The 27,147-nt window shown below is 35.0% G+C and overlaps 1 protein-coding gene across 3 annotated transcripts in view; it reads right to left on the bottom strand.

Annotated features, from left to right (window-relative positions):
- LOC143222337 (sorting nexin-29-like) overlaps positions 1 to 18,614 on the bottom strand; it is a 30,916-nt gene extending 12,302 nt beyond the window's left edge. Inside the window, exons 1-5 of one of the 3 annotated variants that reach the window (XM_076448754.1) lie at positions 18,513 to 18,614; positions 6,987 to 7,197; positions 4,629 to 4,693; positions 372 to 424; positions 7 to 87 (exon numbers count right to left, since the gene is read on the bottom strand). In XM_076448754.1, the coding sequence (XP_076304869.1) occupies positions 7 to 87; positions 372 to 424; positions 4,629 to 4,693; positions 6,987 to 6,999 (212 nt within the window). In that variant the 5' untranslated portion in view covers positions 7,000 to 7,197; positions 18,513 to 18,614. Of the gene's footprint in view, positions 1 to 6; positions 88 to 371; positions 425 to 4,628; positions 4,694 to 6,986; positions 7,198 to 18,160; positions 18,400 to 18,512 lie in introns of those variants that run through there. The other 2 variants (XM_076448756.1, XM_076448755.1) reach the window with 2 other exon arrangements.
- Between the last annotated feature and the right edge of the window lie 8,533 nt (positions 18,615 to 27,147).

Below are 27,147 nucleotides of genomic sequence, written 5' to 3'. Positions count from 1 at the left end.
GCATACCTGATAGCAGACAGACGTTTATTGTTTTTTCTTAAACCATGTTGAAGTACTGCTTCAAACTGGGCACAAAGACACACTACTCTGAAGAAAGAAATTAATCACAGCATAAAAATCTATGATGAAAGTTATTGCTTCATATTTTTTTAGATGTTTAATACCCATTAGTAAACTAGAAAGATATTTTGTACATCATTTTAGAAACCAAGTGTCTTTTAAAATAACTTCTGCAATTAACTGTTTTTAAGCCAATTTTATCAAAAAAAAAAAGGCTGGACATGTTTTATACCAATATGCATCCACATGCATAAAAATTATGAATGTAAAGCTTCTCTAGAAACAACTGAAGGAAATTAAGAACACTAAACCTGCTGTCTGTCTCTGTAGCTAGCTCTCCTCTTCCACCAAATCTTATCTGACACTGAAAAAAATCATCAAAAAAATGTTACAGTGTAACAGTAACAATACACGTCACTGACCTTGTGAGTAAAAACAGATTTATACATTTTTAGAAATGTAACATACATATATGATACATAAAACTAAAGATAAATTTTACTATGAGACAGTGGCAAATTAGAGTCAAGAAAGAAGTGTCTCTCCATCAACAAGTATACATTTTACATGCTACTGTAACTAGGTAAACATATAACTAAAATTTTTAAAACATATAAAATGTATCAAGAAATCAATAGAATGCTGATGATGGAGTAAAACAGAATAATGGCACACAGGCTGATCTTAAAATGTATGAATCAAGATAATATACAGTCTAATGATCAGAATGCATTTATAAATAAAACCATATTCTGATGGGAGGTTGCACTTCTGCTTAAGCAATGATACTAATCATAATACATTATATAGTTTAGATCTGTAACTTTGAGGCCTTGATCCATAATTTTTAAGACCATTATCTCACACACACACACACAAACATTTCAATAATAATCAATTACAAGTATTCCTAACAGACAATTTAGATCAGCATTATTAAACAACAAAATATTTATAATCACGTAATGCAATTATTTTCATTACTGGATAGTCATCTAGTTATGTCAGATAAAGCTTGGAGTAATAACACCCTAAAAGCATTGGGGATATCCTTTCTATCATGTAAAATGCAAAATATTAGAGTTAAATAAGTTGACAATCATGGAAAACCAACACAAGAGTATGTAAGTTCTTAAAACCACACTGTCTCACCTCATACTGTCTTTTGCTGTCTGCAGCAAGATGTGGGAAGGCAATCACAATTAAAGTTTTAAAACTATAAACATAACCACCCAAAACTTCTACAGTATAGAACTCCCAACCACCAACTTTGTAAAGGTCTTAAAAAATGAAAGAAAACTTACTTATAAATGTATGTGTGTGTAAATATATACAACACTTAATTTAAAATCAGATGAAAATTTATTATACACATTAAATGAAATATTCTACTTAATAATTTTAAAAAAGCTGACTTAAATATAACCACAGTGATTATATATAATGAAATTGTACACAGTAAAATTGTGCATGTTTTGAAAAATAAAATAACATTTACAATTTCATAAAATAACTTTCCAATAAAGTGTTAATGAATGTAGGGAGATATAAAAAATAAATATTTTAATAAAATATGTTTAAATCCTCAAAATTCATGGAAATATTATACATAAAAATATTTTATTTGAAGAAGCTACATAACCTACAGAAAGTTAAATTCAAGCTTTTTTCATGCCATATCCTTTTTTGCAATGCAACAAAACAAACTATACAACTTCTGCACTGAATCAACACACCAGAGCATTCTAGAGTTGGGTAAAATGTTTTTTCTTCCTCTATTTTACCTTTTTTTTAACACAAAAATCATAATTTTAAAACCTTGACCAATATTCAAATTGTACTTTCCTCTATAATGGCTGGAAATGGCAATTTTATTTTATCTACTGTGAGGCAACTCCCGTTTATTTCGCATGGTAAATAGGCATATATTTGTAAACCTTTATGTGTACAGTATGATTTTTAGAAGCATCTGGCACTGAATAGAGCTCTGTATGTAGAGAGATGGGAAAATGATGGAAGGTAGCATTATATACGTCCTTCTGAGCTACCCACGCCTTGTTATGAAATCCAGAAATAGCAGTTATATCCTTAATAAGCAATATACTTGACACATAAATAGCAAATATGCAAGTAGTCTAATATATTATCCCAAATCAAGAAGGATAAAATACTTTATACATAACATAAACATATGAAAACAGCTTAGAGTTCACGAATAGGTAATGTAAACAATGTAACATCATTAAAAATTACAGCAGTGTACCAAACCTCTCTCAAGATTACATCAAAATGATCACTGCCTCATGGATTATTGTCAACCCTCCATGAAAAATGGGAGAATAGTGAAGAGGAGAAAATTGAGAGATCAATATCAGTAAAGGACTAACTAAGTGCATGAAAATAAGTAGAAGAACCAGTACTGAAAAGAGAAAGGTTGTGATCAGAGAGCATATGCTTTACAGAGCAACCCCTCTTATCAATATCAGTACTTCCCCAGAGGGGATGATGCCCACTATAGTCCCCCCAGGATTAAAAATAGAGACAGCAACTGTTCAATGAGAACATTAAGGTCCAATTGATCATAGGTCTCTCCAGGCGACAGGTAGAAAGAACAAACAGTGATGGTATGACCCAAGGAAACATGGATGGCTATTGCCTCCAAGGGTATGTGGGATGGCAAAGACAGGGTGGCCACATGCTAATCAACCAACAGTGCCACCCCTCCATGCACTTGTCCATCACACAGCCTGTAATTTCTGTACAAAGAAAACTGCTTAATGGTGACTGTATTGGCAGGTTTCAGAAATGATTCCTGTAAGGAAAGACATACAGGATGGTTGAAAGCAAACAGTGTTTTGATGTCATCCAGATTAGAATGTAACCTTCGACAGTTCCATTGTATTAAGGTGGCCACTTTAAGGTCAAAAGATTTTCATTTGGTTTTTTTTGAGAGAGATTCTTTTGGAGGCACAGAGAGATCTATCCGTATTCCCACTGTAGTAGTGGAATGAAGTGCAGCAGCATATGTCCGAGATGAAGTGGTGGACAGCAACTTTCAAGCCTCAGGATAAGCAATGTTATGAATTGTTTTCAAATGCTGCACCTCTCTTTCTTCCAACCATTCAGGTTAGGAATGAAAATAGGACGAGTGAGTGTGTGTGTGTTTTGTAATTGCAAAGCAATATCGGGCTATCTGCTGAGCCCACTGAGGAGACTCGAACCCCTCATTTTAGAGGACAGGTAAGAGTTATTGCAATTGATGAAATGAGGGTCCATTTCACACTCATAGGCATTGTGGTCCTTGCCACCACAACGAACGCATGTCAAAGAACCCAGACATAATGTCTTTGAGTGACCAAACTGCTTACACTGGAAACATTGAAGAGAGTTTAGAATGTATGGCTGTACCTTGCAATTAAGATAATTTGCCTTGATAGTGGCAGGTGGACGTAGTGATGTAAATGTTAGAATGAGGATATTGGTTGGCATCATAATTCCATCTTTGCAAGTGGAGATATGCTTCACTGCAGAAATTCCTTGAGTGAAGAAACCAGCGAGAATCTCTGACTTGGGGATGTTCTTGAAATCCCTCACAGCAACAACTCCTTGTGAAGAATTCAAAGTAGCATGAGGTGTAACCTCAATAGGTATATCCCCAATTGCTTTTGAATGCAAAAGACGTTCACTGTGTTGAGATGTGGATGTTTCCACCAATTTGTCACTAGATCAAAGCTTCTTTACTGACTTTGGAGAGCCAGCAAGTTCCTCTAGTCCCTTCTGAATGAAAAAGTGAGACATTTGCCCAAAAGGTTTCTCTGTAAGAGAATGTAGGATAAGAAAATGAGATACAACAGGTGTTAAGAGATGTTGAAGTTTGCTGCTCAGAATCTTCAAGATGTGGTTATTTTCCTATGGACTGTTTTTTTACTATTTTTTATTTGGATGATTCATAATAAAAAGAGAAAATTTTGGCACCCACTAGCCCCACCCAACATGAAGCCCTATGAGGAGATGCACTACAATATCAAACAAGGACACTGCTGCAATGCCAGGGTTTTGTGAGCATTATAACCAAACACCAGCATCAGATACAATGTCCACAACACCTGTTGAGAACATCCAACACTCGTACTTAGTTGACCCTAAGGCAAGTGGACCAGCCGACTGACCCAATGGGGGCCATCCCAAGGCCACCTGTCTACAGGAATTTAAGGCCAAAGTGGTGTGTTAGGGTTGAACCCCTCAACCACCAGGATCTTCTCCTCCCCTTCATGGGTCACCACGCAAAGCAAATGTGTGGGCGGATGTTTAGATCTTAGAGAAGGTAAAATTGAAAGAACAGAACCTTCCCTGAAAGGTCCCTTCACCACATACAAGAGTCCACACCTAGATGGACCAACCTAAATTTCAAACAAACAAAAGAGAGCTGAGAATTAGTTATCTGTATTGTATCAAACTTTTGTGAAGAAGCTTCTAGATAAAGTAACACATTTTAAACATACAAAAGGGTTTAATACTACTCCACTTCTCATGAAACCTAGTACTCATATTAAGAATACAACACTAACCTGTTTAACAGCATCTAAAAGATGTGAAACCAGAGCCTGGCGCTCTAACAGGTAAGGGTCTTCACCTACAAAAAAAACAACATAGAACATCTTATAATCTGTCATAGTTATAATATAAATAACTAAGTGATAGGAGAAAATAAAAGTTGTGTTGTTTTTTAAATGAAGTTTAAAAATAATCTGCTGCCTTGCCTTTTTTAACTTATTGTCAAGAATTTTAATACACAGAATGGTTAAATTAGAATGAAAGTGAAAGTGTCACTCCCCCCTCTTTATGGTGTTCAGATCCTTTAAATACAGATATTACTGCTTATATAAAATTTTTATGTTACAGTAACACAATAAAGCCCTATTAAAACTTATAACACTGTATTATATCACACACTTAACAACTAGAAGACTTCTGAAAATCACAAAACATCACTGGTCCAAGTTAAACTAAAATTATAAGAATGGCAAATTAGTACAAGTTTTATTTACTAAATTTGGGCAACAATTTATATAAAAGTAATTGTAGCTTGATTTTTAACAAGGGTCCAAAGAAAAGCAAGGATCCCCCCAAAACGAAAAATTGAATACAAGTTACAGATATTTATTGGTGGTGGCTGGTCTCCCTTCAAGACTGTGTACAATTTAGAGCATTTATATATACAATTTACAAGATGATTTACATAACCAGAAGGCAAAAAGGAGTCCATTGATATACCAGAGCATTTTTCCTGTCTAGAGGAGAGGTAACACATCCTCCTAAAGAATCATAAACATACTCTAGGAGATGGGATAGTCTTACAGGTATGAGATGGTAACATGTGCTGTTTAGATGAGCATTATTGTCCATAAAAAGGAAGTTATCTTCTACTGAACCTGCTTATTACCTAACATAGAAAACCATGATCTCATCCCTATATCTCTGGCCACTGACAATATTACCCTCAAACACATGGAGATATTTGTTTCCAATTATGGAAATTCTTGTCCACCACAATAAGATTCCCTTTTGATGATCTGCATGGACCAACTAGTTATGTGTTCCATTCCTCCATCCCAAAGAAGAATGTACAATATAAGTCACAGAGTAAGCTAAATCTTGACTCATATTTAAAAAGAACAAGACTTCATTAAAACAGTATTCAAGAGGCATGTTTACAACACCATTTCAAATGCTACTGGTATCAGCATATTGTTGAGCCTAATACCAACCTAGTGTAACAACACAGAGATCCAAAAATAGTCAGATTGGACCAAAAATGACACAAAATGGTCAGCTACAATCATGGGATTGTGACCAGAGGTAGACCTTCTACTGGTTCTTTAGCAGTATCTTCATGCAGTGGGAATTATTTTCATACACATGAAATATTACTTCAATTTACATTCAGCTTATCAGCCATTTGTGTTTGTGACTATCTCTGCATAAAGCCTATCAACAACTAGGGAATTTTCCAGAAAATGATGGTTCCCCAGTTGTACAAACTACTTTCACAAGTATTCTACCAGAAGCAAAACTAAAATAAATGAGAGTAAGCATCTACACTATTTTATACAAATGATAATTTATATGTTTTGAAGGGCATTTAAATATTTTTGTTATACAATGTATCATGTACAAATGCATGTGTGGTCAATATTTGGTGATTACTTCTTGCACAATTCAGGACTTGTATGTAATTTTGTTTAACTTTTAGAAACCATTGTATCTCTGTAAACATGCTAAACAAATGACAAAGTGTTATTTTGTCATATTATTATTATTATTTGTGAACAATATACATGTAAGAAGTAACTAAAATGTGAAGCCAACTTTAATTGACTTGCCCCATGTTTGTGTAGCTGAAATATAATATTTTGCAAAGAGTTAGGTATATATTTTTGCAAATTTTTTTTGTTTCAGCTACAACAACATGGGATAAGTCAATTAAAGTTGACTTCACAATTTAGTAGCTACTTACACATACACTGTTCAAAAGTATTATAGAGTAATATTTAAAAATAAACAAAATGTGCATAAACACAATGATTTCTAATATATGCATTGCACATCATACATTCACATTGTTGTGATCTAATTCCATCCAGAACATATGTTAAATATCACTTCATGTCAAACAGTACGTACATTTGTGTATCTAAGCTTAATCTCAGACCTTCTTATGTACATTTATTTTAATATTCAGTTTAAATGGGTAGTTTTCTCATTGAAGCAATAAACAACTGCTATTACTGCTTACAAACTAATTTTGTCAGACTGAAGTAAATCATTTCTATTACTATAAAAATAAAATTATCTGCTATTAAACTCTGTATAAAAACTTTAATCAAATCTACTGAGCAATATATTAAGCTCAATTCGATTCTTACCTTCATCACTCATGATTTCTGATAATCAACCAGTTGGACAACAACACCTGATTAATTTCCCATTGTTCTATACATTCATTATGATCATATGTATTTACACGTATCAGTTTGCAAACTATCTGTACATGCTACTTCTCAGTACTTTTGAAATCTTGTTACAGATCCAAGGTTCTAGCTGTCTGACTTGTCAAAAACAGTTGCTCCGTTCTTTCTGTAAATCATTATATACAAACATATGAACTCAGAACATACTTAATATTTTGTTCATTCATTACTGAAAACATAAGAACTAAAAATGTGATAGAAAATATTTTGTTCACTTATTACGTACTGTTTCAAACTGCACTTTTAAAGATAAAAATGAAAACCTTATCGTTCTAATGTTAGGTGAACTCAAATTCTAAGCTAATAAATCCCACTATTTTGTATGTTTTTCTGATTGCACAAATAACACTTATACAATACTTAAATAGTTTTTTTCCAGATATTTGCAAATGTAAAGCCTAATTTTTCCAATATTAAAGCATATTTTTCTAACTCAGTTTATGCACTGAATGACTTCTAAACTGTTTTGAATTACAACATATATAGATTTGGCAACATCAGGTAACTGAAAGATAAGAATATAAACTGTGCTTGACAACAAACTAAAAACAGTATTCCACTCATCAGTGATGGGCTATAAGTTTTTGAAAAAGAATCTACTGCAATTTCAATAGTGACATCTATAATGAAAAATTATGCATAAAAATGTTTAACATTATACTGAACAAAATATTTTTTTATAATACATTTAGATAATAATATACAAGAAAAACTTCTGAGCAAAGCTAATTCAGTACTTAATATTATATGCAATATTTTCATCATTTTGAGAGTGAGATGTTGATAATTATACAGTAAATAAAGATATTAAACTTTTTGTAATTTCTCATTCAGTGCTGCCCTCTATATCTGTTCCTTTAACAAACTACAAACCTTACAATCCTCCTTCATTAGAATTACTACATTCCAACACATCTCTCATGTGTATCATCATACATCATCTTTTAACCAACTGCAGCATTACGTGTTAATGTGATGCATGTGACTCTATCTACATTCCTTCACTGAACCTTCACTATGAAGTTTGGCAGAAGGTGCGAGTACCAGAGAAGATGGGAGGAAAGGTGGAAAGTGTGACAGGATGTCAGTACTTATTGAAAATACATTTTCAGCATTGGAAAATTATAACTTTCCACACAGTATTTACCTCCAATCTCAAGATCAGCTAGAATTCTATACTGAGAAGGAGAAAGGACCAGTGTGATGGAGAAAAAAGAAGTTCCTCTGAAAGAGTCCAAAAGATGCCCCTGATAATGAGAGAAATAGATCCAAAGATCAGAAGAAGGGAGCCACACCACTTCTGAGCTAGGTATACTCTTCACCTGTGTAAATATCATGTATTATACAAGGTTGGAAATTATGAGGCTTAGATTGATTGATTGATTGATTTCGTGTTTTATGGCACAAAGCAGCGAGGCTATCTGCGCCAGACATTCGGTAAAAATGTAAAAAAATAAATAAAAAAATAAATAAATGTAGTAATAGACATAAATGGAAATGAAGGTAAAACAAAAAAGGATAAAACCAATTTGACACCTAGTCTACAATGTTAAGATAGAAGGCAGAGTATAAGAAGTTGTAAGGTATTTACTCCAGCAAAAAGGTAATGATCATAACCTGCCAGGAAGACTAACAGGTAAGTTCAAGAACCACCGTCAGTCACCTGAAGTTGGTCTTTCCAGTCCTGGTTCCGGGTTATGTGTCATAGCAACCAGTATCAAAATGTAAAAGAATAGTAGTTTTAAAAGATACATAGCAAAATTGTAACAATGAGTAGCCAAATGTCCAGTAAAAAAGATAAAGTCAAGTAAATGGAGTAGAATTCGTAAAAGGAAACAAAGGTATAAACAAAACAGCAATTCAAACAGAAAATGGCATAAAACCAATGTTGACATCCAGTCTACAAAGTTGAAGAGGTCTTCCTGTAGCAGAATGGTAATGATCATAACCTGCCAGGAAGACTAACAGGTAAGTACAAGAACCACTCTCAGTCACCTGAAGTTGGTCTTTCCAGTCCTGGTTCCAGGTTATGTGTCATTATGGCCAGTACTAAAAGGAAAAGTAATAAAAGTGTTAAATGACATGCAGCAAAAGAGTAATAACAACTCGCCAGGATGACTAACGGGTAGTTCAAACAGCAGTGTTAGTCACCTTAAGTTGGCCTTTCCAGTCCTGGTGTCGAGTTATTTAATGTTCTGGCCATTTTACAACGTCAAATTAAACTGGAGAGATTGAGACTCTGAAAAGGTAACCACAATTAAAAAGGTGTAATGAATGAATATCAAACACTTAAATGAGGTTAAAAAGATTAATGGCCATTAAAAAACTAAAAACTTTATCAAGGTGGACAGTGTCACCATCACACTGTCCAATGTTACAAAAAACCCTGGGAGAGAAGATAGTTAAAATAGTGCCATCGTTGAGAGTCGTAATGATGGCAGGAAAGTAAAATGTGGCTCACAGTGATTTGAGTGTTACACAAACTACACACTGGTGCATCAGTTCCAGATAAAAGAAAATGATGAGTCAAAAAACTGTGACCAATGCATAGTCTAGTCAGAAGAACTTCCTCCTTCCAAATCTTACGGAAGCTAGACGGCCAAAGCCCAATATAGGGTTTCATTTCAAAAAGCTAGTTGTCACGTTGCTCACTCCAAGTGGACTGCCAGCTTGCACAAAACCGAGCCTTGAATACAGGACCATAGTCTATGTAGGGAATAGGCACAGTGGTGACAGTGCCAGAGCAGATAGATTTAGCTGCCATGTCTGCAAGCGCATTGCCGTGAATACCAACGTGGCCTGGTATCCAGAAAAAATGGATAAAAGTAGATGTTAATGAGAAATGGGCCAGTTAGTTTTGAATATCAGCGAGAACAGGGTGTGAGCCAATGTGAAGTGATTCCAAGGCCAGCAGAGAACTTAGGTAGTCAGTATAAATAGTGCAGTCGGAGTACTGCTCAGCTTCAATATGATCCAGGGCAAGAGATATGGTGTACAGTTCAGCAGTGAACACAGAAGCTGTAGAGGGATTCTGCACAACCACCAAACTGCAACAAACCATAGCAGAGCCCACAGAGTCACCTGATTTTGAACCATCCGTATAAATTGGAATAAAAAGGTTGTTCAAAAGATGTTCAGTAAATAAAAAATGGTACTTCCAATTGGGAGTATCTGCCTTTTTCAGATGACTTAAAGAAAGGTGACATTTGGGGGCTGTAATAAGCCATGGAGGGATGAGCTGATCAGTGGATTCTGCAATGTTTTCCAAGGACAGACCCAATTCATCCAATTGTGCCTGGATGCAAAGGCCAAAAGGAGCAATGGCAGATCGTCTGTTTTGAAAAAGTAAGGCCCACTGAGGAAGGAAAACATATCCCAAAGTGGGATGTTTTGGTAAGGAGCGAAGTTTCAAAGAATATAGTAAAGACAGTTGCAAACGGCGAAGGTGTAGAGAAGGTTCGTGAGATTCCACATATAAGCTCTCAACTGGGGAGGTGTGGAAAGCCCCAGTGCAGAGTTGAAGACCTTGATGATGAATGGGGTCCAGCATCTTTAAGGCCGAGGGTCTGACAGAGCCATGGACCACTGATCCATGGTCGAGTTTTTAACGAATAAGAGCACGATATATCTTTTATGCAGAACATCGATCCGCTCTCCAACTGGCAGTAGATAGGACATAGAGGATGTTCAGTGCTCTTGTGCATTTGACCCATAGCTGCTTTAAGTGTGGTATAAAGGCCAGCTTATGATAAGCCCCAAGAACTTGGTCTCAGGGACCACTGGCAGCAAAACTTCCCTGATACGGAGTTCAGGATCAGAATAAATACACCGTTGGCAGCAAACGTGCATGCAAACAGTTTTAGAGAGAGAAAAATTAAAGCTGTTTGCTGTAGTCCACTTCAGTACACGATTGAGGGCAGTTTGTAGTTACCACTCAATATATCTCATGTTCGACGACTGACACGAGAGGGAGTTGTTCAGTGATGGCATTAATCTTTATACTGAAAAGTGACACTCAAGACACAGCCTTGAGGGACCCCAAGTTCCTGTACAAAAGAACGGGAAAGTGTCGAACCCACACAAACTTGGAATCTCCTGTCTATTAAAAAATTTATAATAAACATGGGTAAATGGCCACCTAACCCATATATATGGAGGTCTCACAAAATGTCATACCTCCATGTTGTGTCATAAGCCTTCTCAATATCAAGGAATATTGAAACAAGATGTTGGCATTTGAGAAAGGTTTCTCTGATTGATGTTTCAAGTCGAATTAGGTGGTCTGTGGTGGAATGCTGTCGTCGGAACCCACACTACGTGGGCGAGAGAAGGTTTTTTGATTTGAGGAACCATACAAGATAAGCATTAACCATCCTCTCTAAGGTCTTACAGAGACAGCTCGTCAAAGCAATTGGATAGTAGCGTGAAGGAATCTTGGGATCTTTCCCAGGTTAAGAGAAAGGTAAGATAATAGCCTGGCACCAGGCATCAGGAAAAACATTCTCCTGCCAGATCCAGTTAAAATCAATTAGAAGAATATCAAGAAAAGCAGGAGAGAGGTAGCGCAGCATGTCATAGTGTACATCATCAGGTACTGCCAGACCAATAAAGGGCCATTTTCAGTTCAACCACTGTAAAGGGACAATTATATTCATAAAGACAGTCAGTTCAAAAGGAAAGAGGTGAATGCTATGCCCGAGTCTTGATGGCCAAGAAGGTGAAGGAACAAGCAGAAGTATTGGCGATGTTCTGGACATCAGCTATCTCATGGCTATCAGAGAGTAAGATGGAGAGGGGGACAAAATTGTAGTGCCCACTGACCTTTCAAATCCTGTCCCATATGACCTTGGAACTGGTGGTAGAAGATAAGCTAGATGTGAATTCTTCTGGCTTTGATGTCTTCCCCACCTAGCATGTGCACAGGCCCGTTGGAAAGCATTGTGGTTCGAAAGTGTGGGATATCTTTGGAAAGTATCCCAGGCCCGTTTTTGAGCCTTCCGTGCCAAGTGGCAAGCAGGATTCTACCACGAACAAGGATATCGTGAAAAACGTGTTGAGGTTTTAGGAATACACTGAGCAGCTGCTTGTATAATACAGTCAGTTACTGCTGCCACACAGTCATCTACTGATGGCTGACAGGATCAAGTTCTGCGAGAGCAGTGAAAGTGGACCAGTCTTCCTGATCCAGCTTCCACCTGGGCACGCGGGTAGAGTGGCATGGACCACGGCCAGTCTCTCTCAAAAGAATCGGAAAATGATCACTGCCTAGTAGATTATTGTCAACCCTTCATGAAAAATGGAAAAATAATGAAGGGGAACAAACCAAGCGATCAATAGTGGTAAAGGACTGACTAGGTGCATGAAAATAAGTGGAAGAACCAGTATTAAAAAGAGAAAGATTGTGATCAGAGAGCATGCGCTCTACAGAGCAACCCCTTCTATCAATAACAGCACTTCCCCAGAGGGGATTATGTGCATTAAAGTCCCCCAGGATTAGAAATGGAGACAGCAACTGTTCAATGAGAGCATCAAGGTCTCATTGATCACATGTCTCTCCAGCTGACAGTTACAGAGAACAAACAGTGATGGTATGACCCAAAGAAACACGGATGGCTACAGCCTCCAAGGGTGTGTTGAGTGACAAAGACAGGGTGGGCACATGCTGATCAACCAATAGTGCCACCATTCCATGTACTCGTCCATCACACAGCCTGTCATTTCTGTACAGAGAAAACTGCCGAATGGTTACTGTATCACCAGGTTTTAGAAATGTTTCTTGTAAGGAAAGTATAGGATGGTAGGAAGCAATTAGTGTTTTGGTATCATCAAGATTAGAACGTAAACCTCAACAGTTCCATTGTATAAAGGTGGCCACATCATCAGGTACTGCCAGACCAATAAAGGGCCATTTTCAGTTCAACCACTGTAAAGGGACAATTATATTCATAAAGACAGTCAGTTCAAAAGGAAAGAGGTGAATGCTATCAAGATTAGAACGTAAACCTCAACAGTTCCATTGTATAAAGGTGGCCATTTTTAATGATGGGTAGGCGAAGTGACTGGAGAACCCTTCTGTTTATGACCATGTCTTTTTTCCTTACTGTCCTTAGTCGGAGGAGGTCTATCGACCTCCATGGATCCTGCCCTGGGTCGATTGGGCAGGTCTTTGTTGTTGGAAGATGATTCCAGTGACTGAGAATGCAAACAAATGATTGTTTTGCATCATGGGATTGGAGAAAAAGATGTATCAGAAGAAATGCCTGTATTTGAAACTGAATGATGTGGATCTTGACATTTGTTGAACTGTATGGGAGGAACAGAGATGGGTGTAGAAGTCGATTCATCAACCTTTTTAACCATGGAGGTCAAAAGGCTTTTCATTTGTTTCGAAAACGATTCTCTTGGAGGTACAGAGAGGTAGGTCTGTCCGCACTCCCACTGTAGTTGTGGAACGAAGTGCAGCAGCATATGTCCGAGATGGAGTGGTGGACAGCGCTTTCCGAGCCTCAGGATAACTAATGTTATGGGTTGTTTTCAAATGCTGCATCTCTTTTTCCTCCAACCATTTTGGGCAAGAACAAAAGTAGGAAGGGTGGGAACCATTACAGTAGACACAATGTGGGTCCATGTGACACTCATAGGCATCGTGGTCCTTGCCACCACAACGAGCACGTCAGGGAACTACGACAGGAAGTCTTTGATTGGCCGAACCTCTGGCACTGGAAATATCGGAGAGGGTTTGGAATGTACGGCTGTACCCTGAAAATCAGATAACCTGCCTTAATGGTGGCAGGTGCACGTGGTGATGTAAATGTCAAAACGAGGATAGTTGTCAGCAGTGTAACTCCGTCTTTGCGAGTGGAGATGTGCCTCACTGCAGAAATTCCTTGAGTGGAGAGACCAGCAAGAATCTCTCATTCGAGGATGTTCTTCAAATCCTTTTCAACAATAACTCCTCATGATGAATTCAAGGTAGCATGGGGTGTAACCTCAATAGGTACATCCCCAATTGCCTTTGAATTCAAGAGGAGTTCACTGTGTTGGGATGTGGATGTTTCAACCAATATGTCTCCAGATCAAAGCTTCTTTACTGACTTTGGAGAGCCAGTAAGTCCCTCTAGTCCCTTCTGAATAAAAAAGGGGGACTTTTGCCCTGAAGGTTTTTCTGAAAGAGAATATAAGAAAATGGGGTACAGGTGTTACAGATGTTGAAGACTGCTGCTTAGAGTCTTCAAGACATGGTCATTTACCTATTGACTGTTTTTTCAGTATTTTATTTAAATTTTTTGTTGGAGGATCCATAGGAAAAAAGTAAAATTTTGGTACCCACTGACCCCACCCACCATGGAGCCCTATGAGGGGACGCACTACAATGTCATGCAAGGACATTGCAGCAATGCCAGGGTTTCGTGAACACTATACCCAAACACCAGCATCAGACACAATGTCCACAACACCCATTGAAAACGTCCAACACTGGTACTTGGTTGACTCTAGCCCAAGTGGACCAGCCGATTGACCCAAAGGGGGCCACCCAAAGGCTGTCCGTCTACAGGAATTCAAGGCCAAAGTGGTGTGTTAGGGTTCGACCCCTCAACCACCAGGATCCTCTCTTCCCCTTCACGGGTCGCCACGCACGGCAAACACGTGGGTGGATGTTTAGATTCCAGAGAAGGTAACCAGATAGAACAGAACCTTCCCTGGGAGGTCCCCTCACCATGTACAGGAGTCCACACCAAGGGAAGGAATAACTAAAATTATCTTGTCATGTGAGGTAATCATAGGAGACGTCCACAGATAATATTCACAACCCAAGAGGAAACACCCATCTCAGGGAAAGAAGAACTCCAAGGTGAACATGGAAGAGTTCGAGGCAAGAAAAATCAATTACCAGTTGCCAAGAAAAACCAGGAAGAATGGAACAGGTTTGACTGCCCAACACCAGAGCAATTACTGAACCTCTTCCAACAAATGCTGGCTGGTCACAGTTGCTCGAGTAGGGAAGGAAACAGAAAATAAGAAACCAAAGGTAGTGAATTTGAGAGGGGTTGGAAGATGGAGGTAAACCAGACTCTAACGGAGACATATCACTGTAATATTTGAAGGATGGAATGTAGGTGGAGCAACCACATCCTAGACCTGATAATTCCTGGGACTTTACACCAACGGGAAACCCCACTTAAATGGACCTAAGCTAATATAGCATCATGACTTTTCATATACCAACAACAAAGAACCCACATATAAAACTACAAGAGATATATAATTCAGAACTCATCCCCCAAAGCAGGTAATGAAAAACCTACGAATATAAAAATTAATAGACAGCCTGATCATAGGAAACAGCTGAATAATTCAAAGCCCTTGGGGAGCACGACATACTAATCCCCTTATGTAACAGTGAGACTAAATGATCAGTATGAACACAAATGTCAGGGTAAGGAGGAAATCTAAAAGTAAGTGACATAGAGAAAACATCACAAACTTGAGACATAATTCTGTGACAACTGAGTTAGGCCTAGGAGACACTACAAGATAGAAACGATAATGACTGACACATTCTGAACCATGTAATGTACAATTTATCAATGCATAAAACACATAAAGCCATCATAGGTTAACTTCACTTTGGTAACCCCCAAAGTGGAAGCATGAACTTCAGGATTCATTGCATAGAAAGTTTACACGAAACATGAGTGCAGAGAAAAAGCAACTTTTATGAACTGATAAAAACATATACAATAGTCAACTTGAATAAATCAAATTAAGTTGAAAATTAACCACTTCATTGGAATAACAAAGTTGAACATGTAGCAATAAAGAAAAAAAAGAGCACATCGAAACTCAAACACTGCCAAATAAGAAGTGATACTTCAGCAAAGTAATCACATGAGCAGGTCATGCTCCTGTTAGTTTACAGATGATGCATGATGATTTGCATAAGAGACAAGATGGGAGCATAAGGCTTGTGAAAGGAGCCAGAACTTTACAGAAGTTTAAATGGATAATTAATGATTACTGAAAAGCATTGTTTATATTTTTACTTTTCCAAAAGATTATATACATACATGTGTGTGTGTGTGCACGTGCAAGGACAGCCTTGAAAAACCAAATATTCCCTTACTGTCTGTAGATTTATTATGTTAAACATCCAACTATTCCACCTGCTTGATGTGAAGCCCATTTCTAGTATATAATTCACCAAAATTTAACCCATTAATTCAAACAGCTTATCTGTTGCTCCAAGCATATCATAATTAGGGCTTCTGATTTTGGGTTTTTAACTGATAAAACAAACACAATAAAACCCCTCCAAAACAAAACTAATACCAGTATTTTTATGATAAACACTAAAATTTATTAGTCAGTTTACACTGTACTTTCCCGAGTCACTATGTTCATGAAATGTAAGCCTTTCCATATGGAACATTTCTCTGAAAAAAAAACATTTTTTCCATTAGTGGTGAGTTTCTTTTTATAATTTTATATAAAATATTAGTTGATCATACAAAACTTTGACATAAATAATAACTATGTTTTACTTTGATAGCTGTTATTACTCTCATAAGAGAAATTGCTGTTCAGTAAATACACAGTATGTTAAAATACTTACTATGGTACTAAAATTTTTTATTAAAAGTGAAGACTCTGACCAACCAATTTTAATGTCTATGTGAGACTATAAAACAGTTAAAATAATAAACAAAAGAAATAAACACCACAAAACAAAAGTGCTATTTACAATAAATCTTCCTACATAAATCATTCTTTCACCTAACATGAAAAAAAAAAATTCATATATGGCTTACTGACTTGCTAACCTATTTCTATTCCTAAACCTCTGAAAGAATTCTTTACAAATTTTAAGCAGTTGTTTCAACTTGCACTTTCCAGCATCATTTGCTTCTACATGCCTTACAAAAAAAGAATGTTCCTTTGCAACAGCAACTAAATTGTAAACATGACCTATAATGTCCTGTACATCAGCACCTTAATCGCTAAATTCTAGCTCTAGTCTCTCTATGATTCCCACTACAATTACAAATGACTTATCAGTAAACTTAATTCTTATTAGCTCCTAGCTCCACACTACTGCTGATGAAAATACATCTAAATTAGAGCCTAGTCTGTAGTTTCAACTTTAAAACATATCTTTTTTCATTCTATTCTCTCCAGAATAACACAACAAAAAATGAGAGGCCTTTATCCTTTTATTGTCCTATAGATAATATTCTACACTTTAATAATGTTACCCCTTACCCTTATTTTCTCGAGATTAAACAAGGTGTCATAACCTATCTCCATGAGATAACCACTCTGTCTCCAGAATCATTTAAGCAGCCTTCCTTTGAGCACTCACCAAAAATTTAATATCCTTTTTTGTATATAGGAAAGTCAAAACTATATTTTAACTTAAGTGAAATTTAATACGTAAATTGTGTAGAAATAATTACTATACTTAGTGTAACTATAAACAATAACACTGATATAATAATTTATATTAACAATATTATTTTTGGCTAATTTTAGTTTGATCTATGTTACTATGTAACATAAGTAGCTTCATAAGTTATCATATTCACTTGCAATACCACGTTCAAAAAACAAAAAACTCCCAGGGTTTTGGAAAAAAGGTAGCACAACGTCTTTCTTTTTTTTAATGACCTCTTTGACAGAAAGTTTGCACCCCTTTTTTTTCATGACTGTTGGTTGTTTTCAAAGGTTTTGGGTCAAACAGAAGTATACTTTGATTCCTTCTTTCATCAAATTGATACAGTCTTTACGACAAATAAAGAAAAAAAGCAAAATGAATCAACTGTGTTCATCTCACAGTCATATTTTATTCTAAAGTCTTCATTTATTTACATGATCAAAAAAACTGTATCCAAAAAAGGAAATAAATCATCATAAAGTGGGGAATGTAACTGCAAAAAAAGAACTAGGCAAGAATGTTAAACATTTTTTTTCTCCTTTTTATTGTCTTTGCTTGGCCTAAAAGTAAAATTACAATGTTTTGCCCTTTTAAATTTCAATTCAATACATTCAACACAATAGATTACACATTTTACCTTAGATCGATTCGAAATAGCAGAAGTTAGTAGCAGCAGTAACACTACAATAGACGTATTGGTATGGCAATATTAGTATTACTATAAATTATATTTTATATTAATAACAGTATTACTATTAGTTTACAAATTAGAGTATCAGTAGCATTTACTGCAACATTGTGACTGTTCGTGCTAGGTTCATTCGCTAGGCTTAAACAAAGTTACATAGCATCAAAGAAGACGTCTATGTGTTTAAATAAATATTAATTTTTTAAAAAATGATTTCATTTAAATCTTCGAGAAATTATGTTCCATTTTATAAACATTAGAACTGCTTCTCTTTCGTAAAAACAATAACAACACAACTTACAATTTACATATATCCAATAAAATAACACACCCCCTTCTCAAAACACCTGAGTTTACAACAATTTGTAGCGCCACTCATCACTACTAAACCTCACTTGAAACTTATTTTAATCTTTTTTTTTCTTTTGAAGTTTGTATGAAGCAACTCACGGGCTATCTCGCATAACCATACGTGGTTTTTAGCCGACAGATTAAAAAAAAAAAGTATATTAGACATCACGACCCACTGTTAGCTCTTGTTTCATTGAAAATTGGGGGTTGCGGCCCGACATGGCTAAGCGTATTAAGGCGTAAGACTCGTGATCTGAGGGTCGCGGGTTCGCATCCCCGTCGCGCCAAACATGCTCGCCCTTTCAGCCGTGGGGGCGTTATAATTTGACGGTCAATCCCACTATTCGTTGGTAAAAGAGTAGCTTAAGAGTTGGCGGTGGGTGGTGATGACTAGCTGCCTTCCCTCTAGTCTTACACTGCTAAATTAGGGACGGCTAGCACAGATAGCCCTCGAGTAGCTTTGTGCGAAATTCAAAACAAACAAACAAACAAATCAAATATTGGGATTTAACTGTCATTTTTATAGGGCATCCAGGGCGACAACTTCAGGGGTGGATTTTGTAGCAATGAGACAGGAGCGGATTCACAGACTGGATACATTGTTTGTTTGTTTTTTGAATTTTGCACAAAACTATTCGAGGGCTATATGCGCTAGCCGTCCCTAATTTAGCAGTGTAAGACTAGAGGGAAGGCAGCTAGTCATCACCACCCACCGCCAACTCTTGGGCCACTCTTTTACCAATTAATCGTGGGATTGACCGTAGCCTGGCATGGCCAAGCGCGTAAGGTGTGCGACTCGTAATTCGAGAGTCGCGGGTTCGCGCCCGCGTCGCGCTAAACATGCTCACCCTCCCAGCCGTGGGGGCGTATAATGTTTTGTAGGAACAAAATGATTGCAACTGTATTTTTTGTTGATGAATAACTCAATTTCAGTTAATATTTTAAAGATCCAATTCAACTTCTACAAATTTCATCTCTTTCCTATAAAAGTTAAAGACTTATAACTTTCTGCACAAACAATTAATTTCGTGTTATTTATTTTCCGTCTCCTTCTGGTTTCTTACCTAAAACTTTAGCTATACTGAAGTAAGAAGAAGAAAATCACGTGCTCATTTTAAACACAGTGGTAAAACACCCGAATGCTTGTATTTAAAAGTAAAATCGTAACTCTATAACATTTTTTACAGCGTATCTAATAAACAGTTGTAATTAGAATACTATTTTTGTTGACATGTTGTAATAATAATCTCAATAACAACATAACAATTGTAATTAATCCTAGTGTGTTCCTCACAGAATTCTTATCATAAACTGTTTATTTTTTATAAATAAAATCTAGGAAAGTAGGAGCAATACTGCAGTCCTTTTTGGTTGTATAGGTAGTTCTAGACACGAAAAATGTTGCATGTGTCGATGTGATATAAATTATGAAGTTTGGTTCAGTCCGCATACTGTAGATCTAAATCTGCAAGTTGTATGAATGCATTGGTACTTGGATTAGTAGTTAGAAAAAGTACTTGTTAGTTGCTGAGAGAGAGATGTAAGTAGTTTCACTGACTTACCTATTAGATTATCCTACAAATTCATTCCTTCGGTTAGGGCTTTCGTTTGTCCTTTAAAGCACTCTCTTTGTGCGAAATATTCATCCTTTTTATTATAGGAAATATATTATGTGTAACAGAATCATCCGAATGAGGCAGTTTACCTCGGTCATTTCATTATGGGGAACTTGATCTACGTACTTATCTTTATGAGTGATTCTTAAAGAGGAATCTGCAAAACCCAAAAAACTATTGAAGCGGTTGACCTCTTAACAAATATACCATATCGTTTTGTTGCATAATTACCGTCATTAAAATTGATTCAACGCACTGTTCACTTCCTTTAAAACGTACTATGTATAGATGTTTTGAATTTCTTATAAATTATGCATGACCATAGTCTATATATATATAGAGTAATAATACCTGTTTATGTTGCGTTACAATTGTCCCCTGCTGGTGCAGCGGTAAGTCTACGGATTTACAATGCTAAAATTAGAGTTCGATTCCCTTAGGTGAACGCAGAAGATAACCCGCTGTGGCATTTCTGTGAAACAAACACCCTGCTCATGGATTTACTTGTTGGTTATGATTTTTAAATAATTCTATAGGAATTTAATCATGTCCACGTGTTACAATCTTTTCTTTTAAGTTTCTGTTCAGATTCTTTTGTCCATTAGAACTATTATTGTTCGTGTTTTGTGCTTTTTTATTCCTTCTCTAAATTTATTGTCGCATACTTAATTTACTCTTCCACTTTCTTTCTGATTTCTTACTATTTCGGTTTTTTTGCAACTTATTAGGGATTTTTTTTAACGGCCAATTTTTTCTAATATCAAATGTTTAATGTAGAGCTTTCAGTTAAAACTCTTTGATATTAAATAATGAATCGTAGAACTGTACAACAAACAATTTATTTAAGTTTGAGTTCCTTCAAGATGTTGTAGGTCTGACATGGCATGACGGTTTCGACACTTATCTGGCAATCTGGGTGGAAGATTCAAATTTCATCACCGAGCACGTTTGTTTTTGCAGTGGTGGGGTCATTATAATGTGATGGTTAATGTGTTGAACAGCTATCTGCCTTCTCTCTAGTCAATCTCTTCAAAATTAGGAACAACTAGTGCATATAAGCTTCGAATAGCTTTACGCGAAATACAGCAACAACAAAAAATGCGGTGAACCTTTATAAACAACCCACCGTGTAGCTCTAACAAGAACAAACAAACAACTTTTCAAAATTTTAAATAAAAATATGTAAAATATTTCAAAACAATTTAAATGACCTTAATTTCAAGCTTAGCTTGAGCACATAGTCTAAAATTAACAATTAGAGAAGTATATTTTCTTCTGAAGAAGAATAGTCAACTATTCGAAAGCGCTCTAGTTTTGGGCCTCGTTTTGGAAATATTACAGCTTTTGCAGGTGATCCTGTGTGCTAATTACTTTACCAGAAATTAAAGAAGTATGATACACGTGAAGAATTGGTTGTATTGTTTAAGTATAGAGGTAATCTAAACAAGCCAAGCTCAAATGTAATAGTGTAGTTTGTTTTTCTTCGCATAATTAAAAAAATATTTATAAGGTTACTTTGGCAATCTTAAGTTCATTTACGACAGAAATCATTTCTAAAATATTGTACTGTATTTCACCTTTCCTTAATTGGTCAGTTGCCAAGGTTCTACTTAAAGGCTAAGGAATTGTTAGAAAAAATTATCTTCCGTAAGTTACTTTGAAAATTTAGTTCTCAACGCACTTAATCATTAGATTTTAGAGTTGTCTAAATCAACGAAAATGATTAAATCTGTATTTTAAACAGTCAAAGCTAATAAGAGATACCACTATAAATTATACATTAATTTAAGACAGCGATTTGATTCCCCTTGGTGGACTCAGCAGATAGCCTAATGTGGCTTTGCTGTGAGAAAAAAACACACACAAGCAAACACGTCAATTTAAATATGAAATTTTGATTCACGTATGTTTAAACATATTAAAACATGTTATAATACATAATTTTAAAGTCACTCTTTCTGAAGTTTACACTGTTATTTTTGTTCATTAATATTTATAGTATAATACGACAGTTTTAAAATTCATTAACCGTTCATACCTAACAGTGCATATTAATATTAATTATAGTTCTATTTTGCCTTAGAAAAAAGGGTTTTTTATTCTTAACTTATCAGAACACGTACTCTTTGAACATATAATATAAACAGCGCCAATATTTAAAATAAAATATATAATCAAAAGTTTTTTATACGTTATTTAGAATTTCTAATCCTGTCACTGTTTTTTCTTTCAAAACATTTGTATAATAACTGTTCTGAAATTTCTCTAATGTTCTTAATTTGAATACCAAATAAAATACAGATTTAATGTCTAATCTTCACCACATATTTATTCTATGACTTCTATCATAAAACATGTTTGTGATAAATAATTTCAGAAATTCGTCAACAAATATACTTTTATTTTTAAAATACCATATCTGATTAAAATATTTCTATTAAAATATAGTATCTATAAATTACTTAAATTGCGTGTTTCAAAATTTGCTTGACAATGCTAATTCAATCAAACTTGGTAAGGTCCCACTGAGGAATCGTTATAGGGCGTGGAAGAAACAGTTATAAAAGCTTTCTCAACAACTTATCTGTAGTTGCTCCTAAAATGTTAGACAACCTTATTTATGAAATTTTATACTTATTTCTAATTATCATTTAACTCTTTACTATTTAAAGAAAGTAAATAAAAATGCTTTTTTTGCAATCAATAAAAGTTCTACTCTAAATGACAATAAGTCTGAAAAGCCACACAGAATATTTTAGCGTTTTAGTTTTATTTTAACACTGATGTGACATTTAAAAAAAAAGAGTCAGAAAAATGAGATGTAAATATAGTAACATGACTACCAATTTAAAAAAATACGGACGATTACAACTGAATTAATGTGGAGTACAATGAAGAAATATGAAGCCACAAATTTAGAAATACATTGGAGAAACGCCAGTTAAAAATATTACCAGTAACACAGAGAGAGATTTAAAGAGAAAAAATTCAGTTTTACTAGAAACTGAATGAGATGTTAAGACAACTTGGAAGTGCTAGAAGATCATACCCAGAAATTTAATGAGACTTTAGGAAAATGTATCACCGGTAAGAATTTTCAAGCGCTTAAAACGAAATTAGTTCAAAAATTCAAAGAGCTACAGACTTAACCCATTGATATCAGTCTTAAAATTGTTCAGTGGACTTCGCTAATTTCTTATTATTATGGTGCAAAGAAATGCAGATAAACAATTTTTTGCAGCATGCAGAGAGATGGATGAACATTACTCGTTTATGGTATGAAGAATGTTAAAAAACATCATTAAAAACATTTTTAAATAAAAACATATTTAAATAAAAACATATATAAGTTATGAAAACAGTTAGTAAGTTTGATAAAAATACCATCAGGAACTTTTTCTGCCATTATCTCGTATTTTAAGCCCAGGAGCTATACCAGTCATTATAACCATGTTTCTTGAAACTATAGCTATCATGTACTTCATAATTCCCTGCGTGCGTGGCTGATATCATGACTTCGTGATAAAATTCACAAGATTATTTTTATATTTTTGGTCAACAGAGAACCAAACATATTAGATGAGAAAATATCTTTAATGATATATAGACTCAGTCTGAGATTATCTCCCAAGAGGACAGAAAAGAGAAATGAAAATCAAGCTATCACACAGCCAATTTGTAGAGACTAACCATAACAACACTAAGCAGCTTACTACATACACATATAAAACTGGATTATTTATCAGTTTCTGTCAGCTTTGAGTTGTTTTACTCAAAGAAATGATAATTCTACGTTGCATATTTTATTTTCTTTGACATTTTGTTAGTTAAGCTAGGGTATCAAAAGATGTGATAAAAATTGAAGCTGTATAGAACGACCCTATCGCAGCGATCCAAGCGTGAAGTCAAAAGATTTCTGAGTCTATTCTACACTGTTTTCTAGTGTAGAATTATAATATTAACCACCAGTTCACAGCCAATCAGAAAATAATAAGAACAGGGCAAGAAACCTGTCCAATTTTGATTCAACCAGCGGGGAGAGAACAACAGTTCTGTACTTACAACAAAGTCAACACTTTAGGAATAAAAACTAATTGTGTATTGGGCTCACGTTACAAATTCTAATAAATTAAATATTTAAGAAACTTGTAGCTTAACAGTTACCTTTCAGAACACGAACAAAAAGTAAATTTAAATAACAATTATACTATATATTGTCACACTGAAAATCATACAGCGTTTACACATCTTAATAAGGTATTTGTAAATTAATTATAAACTATTAATTATGGCGTTTAATAAGAGAATGCTTAATAACTAGTACAGCAAGATCATTCAGTTAGACGAATAAATTGCTCTGTATCAATTTAAACAACAACAGGAACAAATTACCCAATACACTATATGAAAGCAAGTTCCCTATTTCAGCAATAAAAATTTCGATCTTACAAATTTCTTAGTATTCTGATCTATCGGCAATCTTTTGACACTAATTAGTCAAGTTTGTATACAAAATTCAACAATCACTCCATTTAAAGTATTACTTCCAGATGTATATAAACATAAATAACGATCACATAAACAAAGAGGTTTCGTTGTTATCTTTCTTCTATCTTGAAGATTTGAGATATTAAAATAATTCTATTTCTTGAAAATACTTTTTTCTCACTAGATGTCTCATCTCGAATAAGTTTCTTCACAAAATTATCGTGTTACTATAAATACATTTAATTAAAAATATTGTAAATACATATATCACTGCTTATGTTGTGATAACCATTGTAGCCCATCTCTCTACACATCACACAGATTTAATGTGTGATAAAACTATACTTTTTTATACGCCCTTCTAGCCGTGGAGGCGTTATAATGTTACGGTCAATCCCACTATTCGTTGGTAAAAAAAGAGTAGCCCAAGAGTTGGTGGTGGGTGGTGATGACCAGCTGCCTTCTCTCTAGTCTTACACTGTTAAATTAGGGACGGCTAGCACAGATAGCCCTCGAGTAGCTTTGTGCGAAATTAAAACAAACAAACTTTTCTGTCCATCCAAATATCATGCTTTTATGTAATAGCTTTTATCACAAGAGTAATGAAAATTACAATTAATCAATTACTAATAATCAGTATTAAATATGAGTGACCAACAATTCACAAAAAAACTCCATATAACATAAAAATTATTCTTAGACTATATATGATAAGTCATGATATTATATTTCTGTTAAATAAGTAATGTAAATAATATTTTTCAAGGATGATTTTAAATTTTGTAATCAAACTGGTATAATAATATCTTATTCTTACCAAAGTGTGGTCGGTATCACAATGTAGCAAGTATGGTGTTGATGAAACGAAGTGTCCACTTTCTTTTATTAGAAATCGTATGAGTCAGTAAATAATGATGCATTTAGAATTATGGGTAGTCTTACTGCTACCTCATCGTCCGTTAGAGGATTATACTTCACTGTATTAATCATTATTTATCATAGAATCTAATTTTCTTTATTTAGATACCAGCTTTGACTTTAATGACTTCCCTTTACTACAGCTAACAGGATATTTTGTTCAACAATTTATGCACATGTATAAATCTTAGATATACTTAACAAAAGATTAACACAATTAATGCCATAAGCGGTAATATTACTATGTTAACTCTTGAGATGTAACACTGAAAGTAACAATAAATATTCAGGTATTTACATAATGTCTAAATTCTCATTTATGTAAAACATGAACTTAGGATATGTTTCCGTACGTTTGTGTAACACACCGATTTTATAGCCACTTTGATATTGTAAGAAAGGAAACTACAAGCAATCTCTTTGTATGCATCAAGATAATTAAAACATAATAAATCTGAATGATAGATCCAGTTATACCAAATGAGCCAAACTTTTAGGGTGATTAATTGTTAACTTATCTACATTGTATTCAAAAGGCACATGTTTGGAAGTTTAATATATTTAACTTCATTTCATATGACTTGCAATAATAAATTGGTTTATAGAAACAGAATAACCTTTCACCACATTCACTTGGTTTTAAAGACCTAAGATGAGCTTAGGCCATGAGGAAAATCTTAAGGATGATATACATTTAAGCAATTTACGTGTAGCCTATTATTCTTCTAAAGGGCACGGCATGGCCAAGCGTGTTAAGGCGTGCGACTCGTAATCTGAGGGTCGCGGGTTCGCATCCCCGTTGCGCCAAACATGCTCGCCTTTTCTGCTGTGGGGGCATTATAATGTTACGGTCAATCACACTATTCGTTGGTAAAAGAATAGCCAAGAGTTGGCGGTGGGTAGTGATGACTAGCTGCCTTCCCTCTAGTCTTACACTGCTAAATTAGGGACGGCTAGCACAGATAGCCCTCGAGTAGCTTTGTGCGAAATTCAAAAACAAACAAACAAAAATTCTTCTAAGGATAAAATAATTTACCAAACTGGAATATAAACAAAAAATAATTAACCAAAACTATTTTATTCAAAGAACACTATGCAAAATAAATAAAAAATACAGTATAATAATATGAAGAAATAATAAGAATAGCACTTATTAGTTCTAAGGATGAAGACAAAACACTACCCATCTTATGTGAAACCTATATAAACTTTCGTTGAGAATACAATTGTAGTTAGCCGTGAATGTCAACATATTTAGCTTATTAACATTTCGCAGGTGAATTCATGGCCAACTACAATTGTATTTCTCAACGAATGTTTGTATAGGTTTCATATAAGATGGAACCTGATACATTAACATACCATTATACGTCTTACGTCTCTCACTTAGGCGTTCTTATTAGTAATTTTTATATCTCTCAAGTCCTCACATCTGTTATCATGGTGGACTTTTTTATTCCTAGACCTTTCTTTATGTTAATCAATGAGAATGTTTTTTGTTTCTCCAAGCTCTCTTCAAAATGTTGGGTTATTTCATTAGAGATTAATTGTAATTATCAGTTT

The sequence above is a fragment of the Tachypleus tridentatus genome, chromosome 8 (genome assembly GCF_004210375.1).
Source record: "Tachypleus tridentatus isolate NWPU-2018 chromosome 8, ASM421037v1, whole genome shotgun sequence".
Classification (NCBI taxonomy): Eukaryota; Metazoa; Arthropoda; class Merostomata; order Xiphosura; family Limulidae; genus Tachypleus; species Tachypleus tridentatus.
The sequence above is the reverse complement of the archived record's forward strand: the minus strand, read 5'-3'. Positions and strand labels throughout refer to the sequence as shown.